General features: G+C 44.2%; 1 protein-coding gene across 2 annotated transcripts in view; it reads right to left on the bottom strand.

The window, feature by feature from the left end:
* The window catches only part of abcc1 (ATP-binding cassette, sub-family C (CFTR/MRP), member 1), a 56,250-nt gene extending 43,570 nt beyond the window's left edge, over nt 1–12,680 (bottom strand). For both annotated transcript variants that reach the window (XM_039611198.1, XM_031755796.2), the window contains exons 1-8: nt 12,512–12,680; nt 9,832–10,008; nt 7,638–7,763; nt 7,312–7,449; nt 7,059–7,184; nt 6,479–6,540; nt 5,817–5,948; nt 5,497–5,724 (exon numbers count right to left, since the gene is read on the bottom strand). In XM_039611198.1, the coding sequence (XP_039467132.1) occupies nt 5,497–5,724; nt 5,817–5,948; nt 6,479–6,540; nt 7,059–7,184; nt 7,312–7,449; nt 7,638–7,763; nt 9,832–10,008; nt 12,512–12,559 (1,037 nt within the window). In that variant the 5' untranslated portion in view covers nt 12,560–12,680. The remainder of the gene's footprint in view (nt 1–5,496; nt 5,725–5,816; nt 5,949–6,478; nt 6,541–7,058; nt 7,185–7,311; nt 7,450–7,637; nt 7,764–9,831; nt 10,009–12,511) is intronic.
* Nucleotides 12,681–13,105: the final 425 nt, after the last annotated feature.

Raw genomic sequence — 13,105 nt, 5'->3', positions numbered from 1 at the left:
TTTGACATGAGGGACAGCGCCACCTAGTGGCAACAGGAAATGTCATGTTTTACACTTTGGTGTACAGTATTGTGATCGATGACATCTGCAGCCTCAAATTTCTCCAGGAAAGCCTTAAGGAGGTGGTCTTGGGTTACAGTGAAAACTGTGACTTTTCGTCAGAGGGTGTGACCCCTGCAGCATGGCGAACATTGATGTCTCGCCATGAAGAAACAAATTAGTGTAACTCAATGAAATCCAATGTGATCAGTACCAGATTTTACAGGGATGATGTCAGACCCGCCCTGAACAGATTGATATGCCCATTGTCAGGAATACGTAGAGCGCCACCTAGTGGCACCAGGAAGTGTCATGTCTTTCATTTTGTTGTACTGATTTTCACAGGTTCATCGTGGCCACCTCAAAAGCGGTGAATATCACCATCAGTCCCTCTTGATGCTTCAGTGAGAAAATTGTGACTATAAACTGAACGGGCGCACCCTGGTGGCAACGCAGTTCACCATGAAAGATGAAGTGGATTTTGAGGGGCTTGGAAAGTTTAACAAGTCTTAAAATTTGGCGCACACCTCTAATGTGATGAGAGGCTTTCTTGTTAAGTGATCACTTTCATTGAATAGCCCAAAATGGCTCCACAGCGCCCCTACAAAATTTCAAAACAACAGCCCCTGCTCTGTGTTTTATCTATGAGTCTGAAACCTGGTGAGTTTATGGGAGATATCAAGATGTACAAAAAAGTCTCTTGGAGCAATATCCCAAATCCAACAGGAAGTCAGCCATTTTAAAATGAATGTGTAATTTTGGCGACAATTTCCCCTTCTTTTCAGGCACCGTTCTTTGACGAACTCCTCCAAGGGATTTCATCACATTGCCGCGATCTCCTGTGTGTGGAATCTAAAGACCTTTGTGATGTTAAATTGCGAAGCTTTTTACGTTCAGGGAAACGGGGTGGTCATGGCGGCACGTGGAGTTTCAATCACTCGCCAAAAAGCAGTAACCTGCTGTCGCTCAAAAACACAATGTCCAATCTCTCCCAAAGGTCGCAGGCGTGATGAGACTCGAGCTCGGAAATGTTTGTTATGCCATTTGTCAGTAATGGTTAGAGCGCCACCTAGTGGGACGACTATAATAATGGTTGAATGAGATGAAATTTTAGCTGGTGGTTAAATGCATGAATTCCATCAATGTGACATCAGATCGGAAGCGCTGGTTTTAGGTGTTGGGCTTGGCTCGACGCGCCGGGGGTGCGAGGGCCCTCATATCGCTGCTTGCAGCTTTAATTATTAGGGCCCGAGCACTGAGAGTGCGAAGGCCCTATTGTATCTGCTCCGTTTCTTATTATTATTATTATTATTATTATTATTATTATTCAGGCAAAAGAAGGGCCTTTTTGAGGGCTTTAACATGCTCGAAAACTCTTGGAATTTTGCACACATGCCAGGTCTGGTGAAAAATTTTGTATTTTAATGGTTTTACATATGAGCACTGGGAAATGGCTCAGTAGCGCCACCTATGCCTTGTTAAATGCAGCCCTACGAACACATCGTTTTAGCTACATGTATGAAATTTGGCACACATGTGTATCATGCCAAGACGAACAAAAAGTCACTGGGACCATTGACGCAAACCCAACAGGAAGTCCGCCATTTGGAAGTGAAGGTGACATTTTGGCTCTAATTTTGCCATTTCCATGCCTCGAACTTTTGCGAACTCCTCATTGGAATTTCATCGTACAAGCTTCATATTTGGTCAGTGTCAACTACACACCTGGGCCATGTTAAATTGCGGAGCTTTTGAGTTTTCGGGTTACTGTGAGGCCGTGGCGCCACGGCGAATTTCGATGACTCGCCATGAAAATCTTATTGCCTCTCGTTCTGTCATACATTGTCCGACCTTGACCAAAGTGGACACATATGATAAGGCTCCACCCCTGAACATATTTCAACTGCCATATTTGACATCAGGGACAGCGCCACCTAGTGGGAACAGGAAATGTCATGTTTTACACTTTGGGGTACAGTATTGTAATGGGTGACATCTGCAGCCTCAAATTTCTCCAGGAAAGCCTTAAGGAGTTGGTCTTGGGTTACAGAGAAAACTGTGAGTTTTCGCTGAAGGGTGTGACCCCAGCAGCATGGCGAACATTGAGGTCTCGCCATGAAGAAACAAATTAGTATAACTCAATGAAATCCAATGTGATCAGTACCAGATTTTACAGGGATGATGTCAGACCCGCCCTGAATAGATTGATATGCCCATTGTCAGGAATACGTAGAGCGCCACCTAGTGGCACCAGGAAATGTCATGTCTTTCATTTTGTTGTACTGATTTTCACAGGTTCATCGTGGCCACCTCAAAAGCGGTGAGTATCACCATCAGTCCTTCATGATGCTTCTGTGCGAAAATTGTGACTTTAAACTGAACGGCGCACCCTGGTGGCAACGCTGTTCACCATGAAAGACGAAGTGGCTTTTGAGGGGCTTGGAAATTTTAAAAGTCTTGAAATTTGGCGCACACCTCTAATGTGATGAGGATTTCTTTTTATATGTTCATTTTCCTTGAACAGCGCAAAATGGCTCCACAGCGCCCCCTACAAAATTTCAAAACAACAGCCCCTGCTCTGTGTTTTATGTATGAGTTTGAAACCTGGCAAGCTTATTGGAGATATCAAGATGTACAAAAAAGTCTCTTGGAGCAATATCCCAAATCCAACAGGAAGTCAGCCATTTTAAAATTAAGGTGTAATTTTAGCCACTTTTTCGCCTCTTTTCAGGCCTCATACTTTGACGAACTCCTCCAAGGGATTTCATCAGATTAACCCGATCTCCTGTGTGTGGAATCTAAAGACCTTTGTGATGTTAAATTGCGAAGCTTTTACGTTCAGGGAAGCGGGGGTGGCCATGGCGGCACGTGGAGTTTCAATCCTCGCCAAAAAGCAGTAACCTGCTGTCACTCAAAAACACAATGTCCAATCTCTCCCAAAGTTCGCAGGCGTGATGAGACTCAAGGTCGAAAATGTTTGTTATCCCATTTGTCAGTAATAGTTAGAGCGCCACCTAGTGGGACGACTATAATAATGATTGAATGAGATGAATCGTTAGCTGGTGGTTCTAGGCATGAATTCCATCAATGTGACATCAGATCGGACGTGCTGGTTGTAGGTGTTGGGCGTGGCCCGACGTGCCGGGGTGCGAGGGCCCTCATAACGCTGCTTGCAGCTTTAATTATTATTATTATTATTATTATTATTATTCAGGCAAAACAAGGGCCTTTTTGAGGGCTTTAACATGCTCAAAAACTCTTGAAATTTTGCACACATGCCAGGTCTGGTGAAAAATTTTGTATTTTATTGGTTTTACTTATGAGCACTGGGAAATGGCTCTAGAGCGCCACCTATCCCTTGTTTAATGCAGCCCTACGAACACATCGTTTGAGCTACATGTATGAAATCTGGCACACATGTGTATCATGCCAAGACGAACAAAAAAGTCTGTGGGCCCATTGACGCAAACCCAACAGGAAGTCCGCCATTTGGAAGTGAAGGTGACATTTTGGCTCTAATTTTGCCATTTCCATGCCTCGAACTTTTGCGAACTCCTCCTTGGGGTTTGATTATATAAGCTTCATATTTGGTCAGTGTCAACTACACACCTGGGCCATGTTAAATTGCGGAGCTTTTGAGTTTTCGGGATACGGTGAGCCCGTGGCGCCACGGCGAATTTCGATGACTCGCCATGAAAATCGTATTGTCTCTCATTCTGTCATACATGGTCCGACGTGGACCAAAGAGCACACATATGATAAGGCTCCAACCCTGAACATATTTCAACTGCCATATTTGACACCAGGGACAGCGCCACCTAGTGGGAACAGGAAATGTCATGTTTTACACTTTGGAGTACAGTATTGTTATGGGTGACATTTGCAGCCTCAAATTTCTCCAGGAAAGCCTTAAGGAGTTGGACTTGGGTTACAGTGAAAACTGTGAGTTTTCGCGAAAGGGTGTGACCCCAGCAGCATGGCGAACATTGAGGTCTCGCCATGAAGAAACAAATTAATGTAACTCAATGAAATCCAATCTGATCAGTACCAGATTTTACAGGGATGATGTCAGACCCGCCCTGAACAGATTGATATGCCCATTGTCAGGAATACGTAGAGCGCCACCTAGTGGCACCAGGAAATGTCATGTCTTTTATTTTGTTGTACTGATTTTCACAGGTTCATCGTGGCCACCTCAAAAGTGGTGAATATCACCATCAGTCCCTCATGATGCTTCAGTGAGAAAATTGTGACTTTAAACTGAACGGCGCACCCTGGTGGCAACGCTGTTCACCATGAAAGATGAAGTGGCTTTTGAGGGGCTTGGAAAGTTTAAAAAGTCTTGAAATTGGGCGCACACCTCCAATGTGATGAGGGCCATCGTGTTATGTGATCATTTTCATTGAATAGCGCAAAATGGCTCCACAGCGCCCCCTACAAATATTCAAATCAACAGCCCCTGCTCTGTGTTTTATCTATGAGTCTGAAACCTGGTGAGCTTATAGGAGATATCAAGATGTACAAAAACGTCTCCTGGAGCAATATCCCAAATCCAACAGGAAGTCAGCCATTTTAAAATCAATGTGTAATTTTGGCGACATTTTCCCTTCTTTTCAGGCCTCATACTTTGACGAACTCCTCCAAGGGATTTCATCATATTGACCCAATCTCCTGTGTGTGGAATCTAAAGACCTTTGTTATTTTAAATTGCGAAGCTTTTTACGTTCAGGGAAACGGGGTGATCATGGCGGCACGTGGAGTTTCAATCACTCGCCAAAAAGCAGTAATCTGCTGTCACTCAAAAACACAATGTCCAATCTCTCCCAAAGGTCGCAGGCGTGATGAGACTCGATCCGGAAATGTTTCTTATGCCATTTGTCAGTAATGGTTAGAGCGCCACCTAGTGGGATGACTATAATCATGATTGAATGAGATGAAATGTTAGCTGGTGGTTAAATGCATGAATTCCATCAATGTGACATCAGATCGGACGTGCTGGTTTTAGGTGTTGGGCGTGGCTCGACACGCCGGGGGTGCGAGGGCCCTCATAACGCTGCTTGCAGCTTTAATTCACATTTGCAGCTCTTAGATTTTGTGTTCAGTTCAGAGCACCCAGCCTTCTTAGGGTGACTGAGTGGGTGCTCCACTCTGTAGTCCCATTGGGAGACCTGACAGTGAGACCTGGAGGAACGGCCTGAGCTGGAGGAGTCCTATCAGGCTTGGGTAGTCCGTTGATGGGAACGGAGCGCGAGTTGGGCGCTGAGAAAAAAAATTGTGTGGGAGGAGTTTGTTGAGGCACAGCAGTCCTGGCAAAAATATATTTAGTGCAACAGATGGGCTCTGACGTGTTTTCCCAATTATTTAAACAAAGTTCTAGAACATGAGAAATGCACGATGTAACTTCAGACAGATCAACGACTCAATGTCATCTTATCAAAGGGTCTACAGTTTCCTCACCGCAGGATCTCAGGGCCAACAAACATTAGGATGTCCTGGATTAATTTATAGATGCAGGAGATGAAGAAGTAGGGCCCAAACGTGAGGCACAAGGCCCACAGCAGTGAGGGCTCTTTATTTTTCTTTCGAGGTCTCAGAATCAAGATTTCAGACTCTTCCACAGCTTGGCCCTGCGGGTTTTCACTGTGGGGCACTCGCTTGGACGAGTACAGCATTTTATCCTCTGACCTGTGAAGATGAAAGAGAAAGGTGAGTGAACCTGGCTGAATGTTTCCCAAACAATCTGCATTTGTATAAAGAAGTTTGATCCCTTTCCTGACCTTTTAAATTTTTGGCACTGTGTGTTCCAGCGTTTGACCAACTGTGGGACCACTCTGTGGGAGCAGTCCTCAGCGTTCAAAGACCACAGGTCCTTCTCCTCCAGTGGGCGCCTGTAGCCTGTCATCATCATTCTGGTGGAGAGGTTAGGACAGATAGGAGGATAAGACACAAAATATGTAGGAGCTCAATGTGCAGCAACGTTTCCAGAAAGCCCCAAAGGACCATGCAGAAACTAGAAGTTTCAATAAGGAAGACGTCAGCCTTGTATCAAATATCATATTCTTCACACATTCTTATATATTTCTATATTGTGTATTTGTGTATTTTGGCGTATTTTGTTGTACAATTATTTTATTTTCAACTTTAATTTTTATATTTTATCTTATTCTTTCCCAGTTAAATTTACCCTTTTTAATTTTCATATTTATTTCCTACCCTATTCAGTCTTTTTTCTTTAGGTCACGAGCAGTTGCCTAAGCATTTCACTGCAAATCGTACTGTGTATGACTGTGTATGTGACAAATAAAATTTGAATTTGAATTTATCAATAAGAATCAGTTCCTTCTTTAGAGATGATGTCGACTGATATGAGATTTTGTTCATGAATGTTATTACACAGAAATAAGAGCATGTTTACCGGAGTGGAACAGCGTGTTCCTACCTGGTGATCCACCAGAAGGTTATTCTGGAGAGGAAAGATGCTCCAGGCTCAGGGCACGGATTCTTAAGACAAACATCGTGCAGTTAGAGCCAAATGATTTCTCTGGTGCAAAGATATCCATGGCTTAGAAGAGCAGAAGACACTGATACAGCAGTGCTTTCACTGTACTACCAAAAGTATTCGTCTTTCTCCCTTCACACATCACATCCCATTCCTGATCCATAGATTTAATATGATGTTGGCCCACCGTTAGCAGCTCTAACAGCTTCAACTCTTCTGGGCAGACTCTGCACGAGGGTTAGGAGTGTGTTTATGGGAATCTTTGACCCTTGTTCCTGAAGCACATTTTTGAGGTCAGACACTGAAGATGAATGTGGAACATCCCCAAACTGTTCCCACAAAGTTGGGAGCATCAAAATGTGCAAACTATCTGGGCATACTGAAGCATTAAGAGTTCCAGGAACAAAGGCCGAGCTGAACTCGGGGATTTGGAGGGGTAAGTGAATACTTATGGCAATATAGTAATCTGAGTATAAATGAGTGACAAGGAAAGAAAGACGGATTTGTCAGGCAGCCTCACCGAGTCTTTAACATCCCGGGAAAAGAGGGGTGGCTGGTCGGTCAGGCTGGACAGGAACAGAGCAATCAGCAGCAGAGCATAGTAGATGTAAAAGGTGGTGTACCTCCACACACACACTGTCTGAGGCTGCACAAAAAAGGATGTTTTTAACCAAACAACCTTATTTTGTTTATTTACTACAAAATCAGTTCGATTAGTAACCAGTTATTTATCATCATTTAAGTGAGTGTAGTCCTGCTCAGTGAGCACTGACCTGCTCCAAGGCCTGAAAGATCTTTGACCTGAAGGTGACAGTGGCACACAGCAGTGCCAGCAGCCAGTAGATCAGCATCACCCCTGATGATTGAGCCCCTTTCATCCGCTCATAGTGGATTAACATGACAGCCAACAGCTGCGGCACAAGCACATGCAAATATTTTTATATACTAACAAAAATAGTCTATTTAGTTTTTATAATATATATTAAAGAGCATAAATGTAAGAGTTAAGTGAAAAAAGAAAGGCTACCCTAAATAACAAAATACATGTAAACTTTTCTCAGCTCCATAAAGAGACGGTAGAGACAGCCTGAACGCTCACCATGGTGAGGCCCAGTAAGGTCGGACTGACGAGGCGGACAGGTGCTGGGCTGCTGACATGACTCCTTTCCCAGAAAGAATAAAACACATCTGACCAGCAGATAATCCAAAGTAAAAAGCCAACAGCCTGTGGAAACAAATGAAATTGCTCCTGGATTTAACACTTGTGTCATCAATATTTCTTTAAACAGTTGTTAAATACATTTGGTATTTTGTTTATAGACATATGACTGACATATACCACAGTTACAGTAGTGACAAGTGCAACCAACCAATGAAACTACAAACACACTGCTCAGTCACTATAATTAAAACAGTATGGCAGTTTAGCTAGATTAGATTAAACTGTGATCCTTTATAATAATATCTTTGGGTAGTAGAACATCAAATGTTTAAACTGTGAAAACATGCAATTCAAAAAATAAATAATGTCATTATGATTTTGTTAACAGCAATGTAGACTGGAAAAGTAAGTGGTACTAATATCAAAGAGCTGTAGGAACATTTGGAACCAGTTTGGTTAACTGGTAACAGCTCAGTAACACGACTGTGCTCAGCCTTCCTCCTGGTTAGGACAGGCCCAGAACCCTCAACTATGAGGGGCCCATGAGGCATATCAGATACCAGGACCCCCTCACCTGCCTCTACTCTGAGTCCCTCCTGAATGACTGAATTCACCCCAACTCTGAGACAGAGCCCACTCACACTTGACACAAAGTCAATTTCTGCTGGCCGGGGGGGGGGGGGGGTTGGGGGCCGCTGCTTTAGATCACTACCCAAAGCTGAGAGAAGGGACACACATTAATGCCTCTATCGACAATGTCTATGGCACAGCAGACCACAGCAGATGCAGCCCCAGTATATTAGTCTCCCACTGCCCTGACTCATGAACATCACCCTGAGATACTTAGACTGCTCTACTTGCAGCAACAGCTTGTCCCTGACCTGGAGTGGGCACGCTGCAGTAAGAACAATCGTCTCAGACTTACTGTTGCCAACACGGGGCAAATCTCAGCCAGCCCTGGGGTCTTGTTGTTCAACTACCTCAGTGGCCTTGCACATAGTGATGGGCAAGTTAACATACAAAGAGGAGAATCTGGGTAAGTGTGGGTGAGAGTGAGGAGATCCTCAAAGTACTCCTTCCACTGCCCGACTACATCCTCAGTTGCAGTCGGCAGCACCACATCGATGAAGCTTATTGAGTCAATTCAATTTTATTTATATAGCAACAATTCACAACAACAGATGCATCAACATGCTCTATACTGTAAGGTAAAGACCCTACAATCATACAAAGAAAACCCCAACAATCAATGAGGCTCTTTGAGCACGCACTTTGACGTCGGGGGGGGATCTGCCGTGAGCGGTTGTGGAAGACAGGACAAAGACACGCTGTGGAAGAGAGCCACAGATGAAGAATAACTAGCATTTGAATACAGAGGTGTATAGTGAGTGAAGCGGAAACGCCCAGTGCATTATGGGAATCCCCCAGCAGCCTAGGCCTACTGCAGCGTAACTGGGGGAGGTCACCTAAACCAGAATCAGAATCACTTTGATGTAAACCGCAACAACACCTGAATCAGGCACCGACTACTTTGCAGGCGCAGCGCCAAGCAGCCACCTCAACAATGGAGTCGCAGAACATGGTGCATTCAGGCTGGAGGCCCCCTCTCAGGGCACGCTCATGTTTGGGTTCAGCAGGTTGTACTCTACACACCAGTTAGCTCACCACTTTATCCGAGGGCTGCAGGCGCAGACAACTCCAAGACACATCGTGGAACAACACAAAGACTACCCAGGACAAACATTAGACAGCATTCCTCTCCCGAAAGTCCAGCAACAGGTCTCAGCTCCCAGACGACTATGGACTGTTTTTAAAAGAAGAGGGAATCTCACACAACGGGAAACATGGAAGTTTTTAAGAGATGTGTTACTTCCAACAAATTCAAAATAACCTTGTTGTTTTTTTAAATTGTACCTTTTCCTCAGTTTAAACATTTGTTTTTCCTGAATAAATGAATAAAATGATTTTATTCAATTTTCATTTTCCACAACATCCCATTTTCCTGAAGTTGGAATTGCATCATGACGTGAATCTTCAAACATTTGTGTTTGAATCAGTTTCTGCTTTGCTCCACTGAGAGAACAGATGAGTGAAGTGATGAAAACTACTACAGTGGGCTCCCATAACTCACTGTTTTGGCTTTGTTGAGGTGATTCATACATATATATCCATGGTCATGGGTGTGGAGGTAGACGAGGTAAAAGGGTGCACATATCAAAAGGTAGAAGCATGGCAACCACACCAAGACCGTGTTCTGGAAACACTGGGTGAAGTCAGGATTATCGGTGTACCATGTACGGTTCCAATCCTGGAACAGGAAGAGCAAGGTTGAAGATATTTAACAACAGCAGGAAAAGACAGACTCCTGGCCACACATAAGTAATGTGTGGCCAGGAGTTATTAATATAGCTTTCTTGTCTTATTTAGATCAACAATGTTGCATTTTACTGCTACATGCAGCTAAAAACATTAAAATGAAAAGAATATCTCATCACAGTATAGGACAGGGGTGTCGAACTCCAGGCCTCGAGGGCCGGTGTCCTGCAGGTTTTAGATGTGTCCTTGATCCAACACAGCTGATTCAAATGGCTAAATGACCTCCTCAACATGTCCCGAAGTTCTCCAGAGGCCTGGTAATGAACTCATCATGTGATTCAGGTGTGTTGACCCAGGGTCAGATCTAAAACCTGCAGGACACCAGCCCTCGAGGCCTGGAGTTGCCCACCCAGTTAAACAGACAATAACAAGGCAACTCCCAAAAGGGGAATGGTTTTGTAGCTGGTGGACACAGACTGTGGCTGTATCCCAATTCAGGGTCTGCAGCCTTAAAGGCTGCATTTTAAGGCCGATTACGTCACAGCGGCGTGCTGAAGGCTGTCCCAATTCAAAGGCTGCTCGAAATGCGTCCTTCATTTCCCTGAATTTTAAGGCTGTGGCGATGTAGACTTCGTGGCCCAACATATCCCACAATTCATAGCGCGGCAGTCACTGTGGATAATTTTGCCACAGACGGCAGAAGCGGAGCGGCCGAAGAGTAAACTGTTAAAAGTAAGTACTGAATATGATGTCACTTATTTATGTGCAAATGTTTAATAATGAGGAACATTAAAACATTAGATACTTAGATACCACTTGAGCTACAGCCTGAATCAATCGGGCCCTGTTATGTGACCGCACACAGGAGCCTGACGTAGAAAGGTTTGGCAAACAGCGAAAGATGGTAACCAGTGTTGTGATACTGACTGCAGTTTCAAACTATGGTATGATTTCATGTCCCGAGCAAACAAAAGAAAACCTAACCCCAACCTACGTACCAGCTGCTGTCAAGTCTCGTCCCATGTCAAAATATAACCTACCAAAGTGAAACTTGATATCATCAGCTGTGAAATATTAATAAACGGCAACATTTTTATTTTTGTTATTTCAACTAAACATAATCTTCAATTTGATCACACCAGTCACAGTATAAGAGCAACACCTGGAACAAAGACATACCTGAAACTAATAAAGGATAGAGACAGATCAAATGTGCTCAAGTTATTAATTACAGCCAATCAATTTCTAATAATATACCAATTAACTGTAATAAATCTACTAAAATCATAACGGTTGTTACATGCATAGCCATTACCCCTCAGAACCTTCCTGTTCTATAGGATGTGTTTCGTAGATGCACCGTGGTTGCTGTCCCATCTGTACATCAGTGCCTGAGCTATTAGCTTGACAAGCTAAGTGATGGATGCTTGTTTTGGTTGAGACAGTTTAAGGTTTCTCAGTTAATATCATCTCAGAGTAGTGGTGCATGAGATGAGCCCTCCTGGTCGTAGTATTCCCATAGCATTTTATTTTATTTAACAAAATACTGATACTTGGTGTTTCTGTATCTGCTGTATCAGCCCCCACCCCTGGGGTACTGCTCCATCCTGTGGTGTTACTGTGAGCAGTGCTCGTGCGTCTGCTCAGGATGAGCTTCCATGTTGTGGAGTGGAGGGAAATCAGTTGGTAGTTTGATGATGTCACAGTTGTAGTTGAATTCTTCATGATCCGAATTGTTCCGCCCTGTGTTAGCTAGTTCAGGTGAGTGTGTGCTGTTAGCACCTACTTCATGGCGTGCCGGTATATGAGGTCCTACCCAGCTCTATGTGCCAGGGACTTATCATTGGACCTCTGCCTTTGTAATGCTGACTGGTTTGGGACATCGATCCTGAGACACCTATTACTTATATTCATTTTGCCATTCATCCCCAGTCATCCGTTCACACTCTTTGGGCACTGGCTGCTTTTTCACTGCAGTCCTGGTTCCAGAACCAGCTTCAAGTAAGACCCTTAGGTACTTCATTAATGGCAGGCTCTGACATGGTTTTAAACATACTACCAGAGTGGCATTAATCCGTGGCACAGTGCCACGTGTGGGAGAGAGACTACAGGACACTTAATAACACTGACACTGGGACGTTTGAGTGTGTACTGGGACTGATGACAACGAGTTCCTACAGACCAGGAAACGAGGGAAAACACCACAAACACGGTTCCAGCTCGGTGAACATGTATCCTACATACTGCGAACCCTTTGATGTTCTGGAGTTCAGATTAGAGGAAATGTGAAACGCACTTGGCCAATGGAGGCTCAACGATCAGCTGTAACAATGACATTTCTAATGAGAGAAGTGCGTCTAAGACGCGACTAAATAACACGCAACTTGCCGTGGCTTACGATTAGCATGTGCCGGACACCGGCACCGGCAGTCAACGCCAACTACGAGAGTTTAAAGCTAGAGGAAAAGACACGGTGTCTGTGACAGGTAACTCACCCACAGGGGATCGGACCTGTCCACGCTACAGAACTGATCAAACCCCATTCGCTGCGAAGCATTAGAAAAGCACTGCCGGGCAGGGAGCTTAGCTTGTTTTGTAACGTCTGTTAAGACGAAGAGGAAGGTTGTTTTTCTTCTTCTTCTTCGGTAATTCAGAAACTCGGCCCAAAGGTCTACACTGCCATCTACAGCTTATGTAACGTTATGGCTAACTACACTACGCCATTTTTGCAGCAACTGCGGTGGGATTGCTGCTGCGATAGAAGTTACAGGTAAACAACTGGCAAAGCGGTCGTGTCATTACATAGAGCAGATAGTCTGGTGCTGTAGACTGCAAACAGATGGACCTAATAAAGTGGTGGAGACTTTACAACTGAGATATGTGTTTGTGTTCCCAAAACTGTATATTCACACTAAGACAGCGAGAAAGACAAAAAAGGTCATCATTAAAACTATCCCATGTTATACCAGCAGTGTCTGTGAATGCGTATGCAGAAAGCAGTTTGAGTGCTCACCTGAGGAAGGTGTTATATTAATGTCATCCATCCATTGGCTTCTGCTTATCCTTTCCAGGGTCGCGGGGGGCGCTGG

This window comes from Oreochromis aureus, linkage group 4 (genome assembly GCF_013358895.1).
Source record: "Oreochromis aureus strain Israel breed Guangdong linkage group 4, ZZ_aureus, whole genome shotgun sequence".
Classification (NCBI taxonomy): Eukaryota; Metazoa; Chordata; class Actinopteri; order Cichliformes; family Cichlidae; genus Oreochromis; species Oreochromis aureus.
This window is presented reverse-complemented; position numbering and strand designations above follow the sequence as displayed.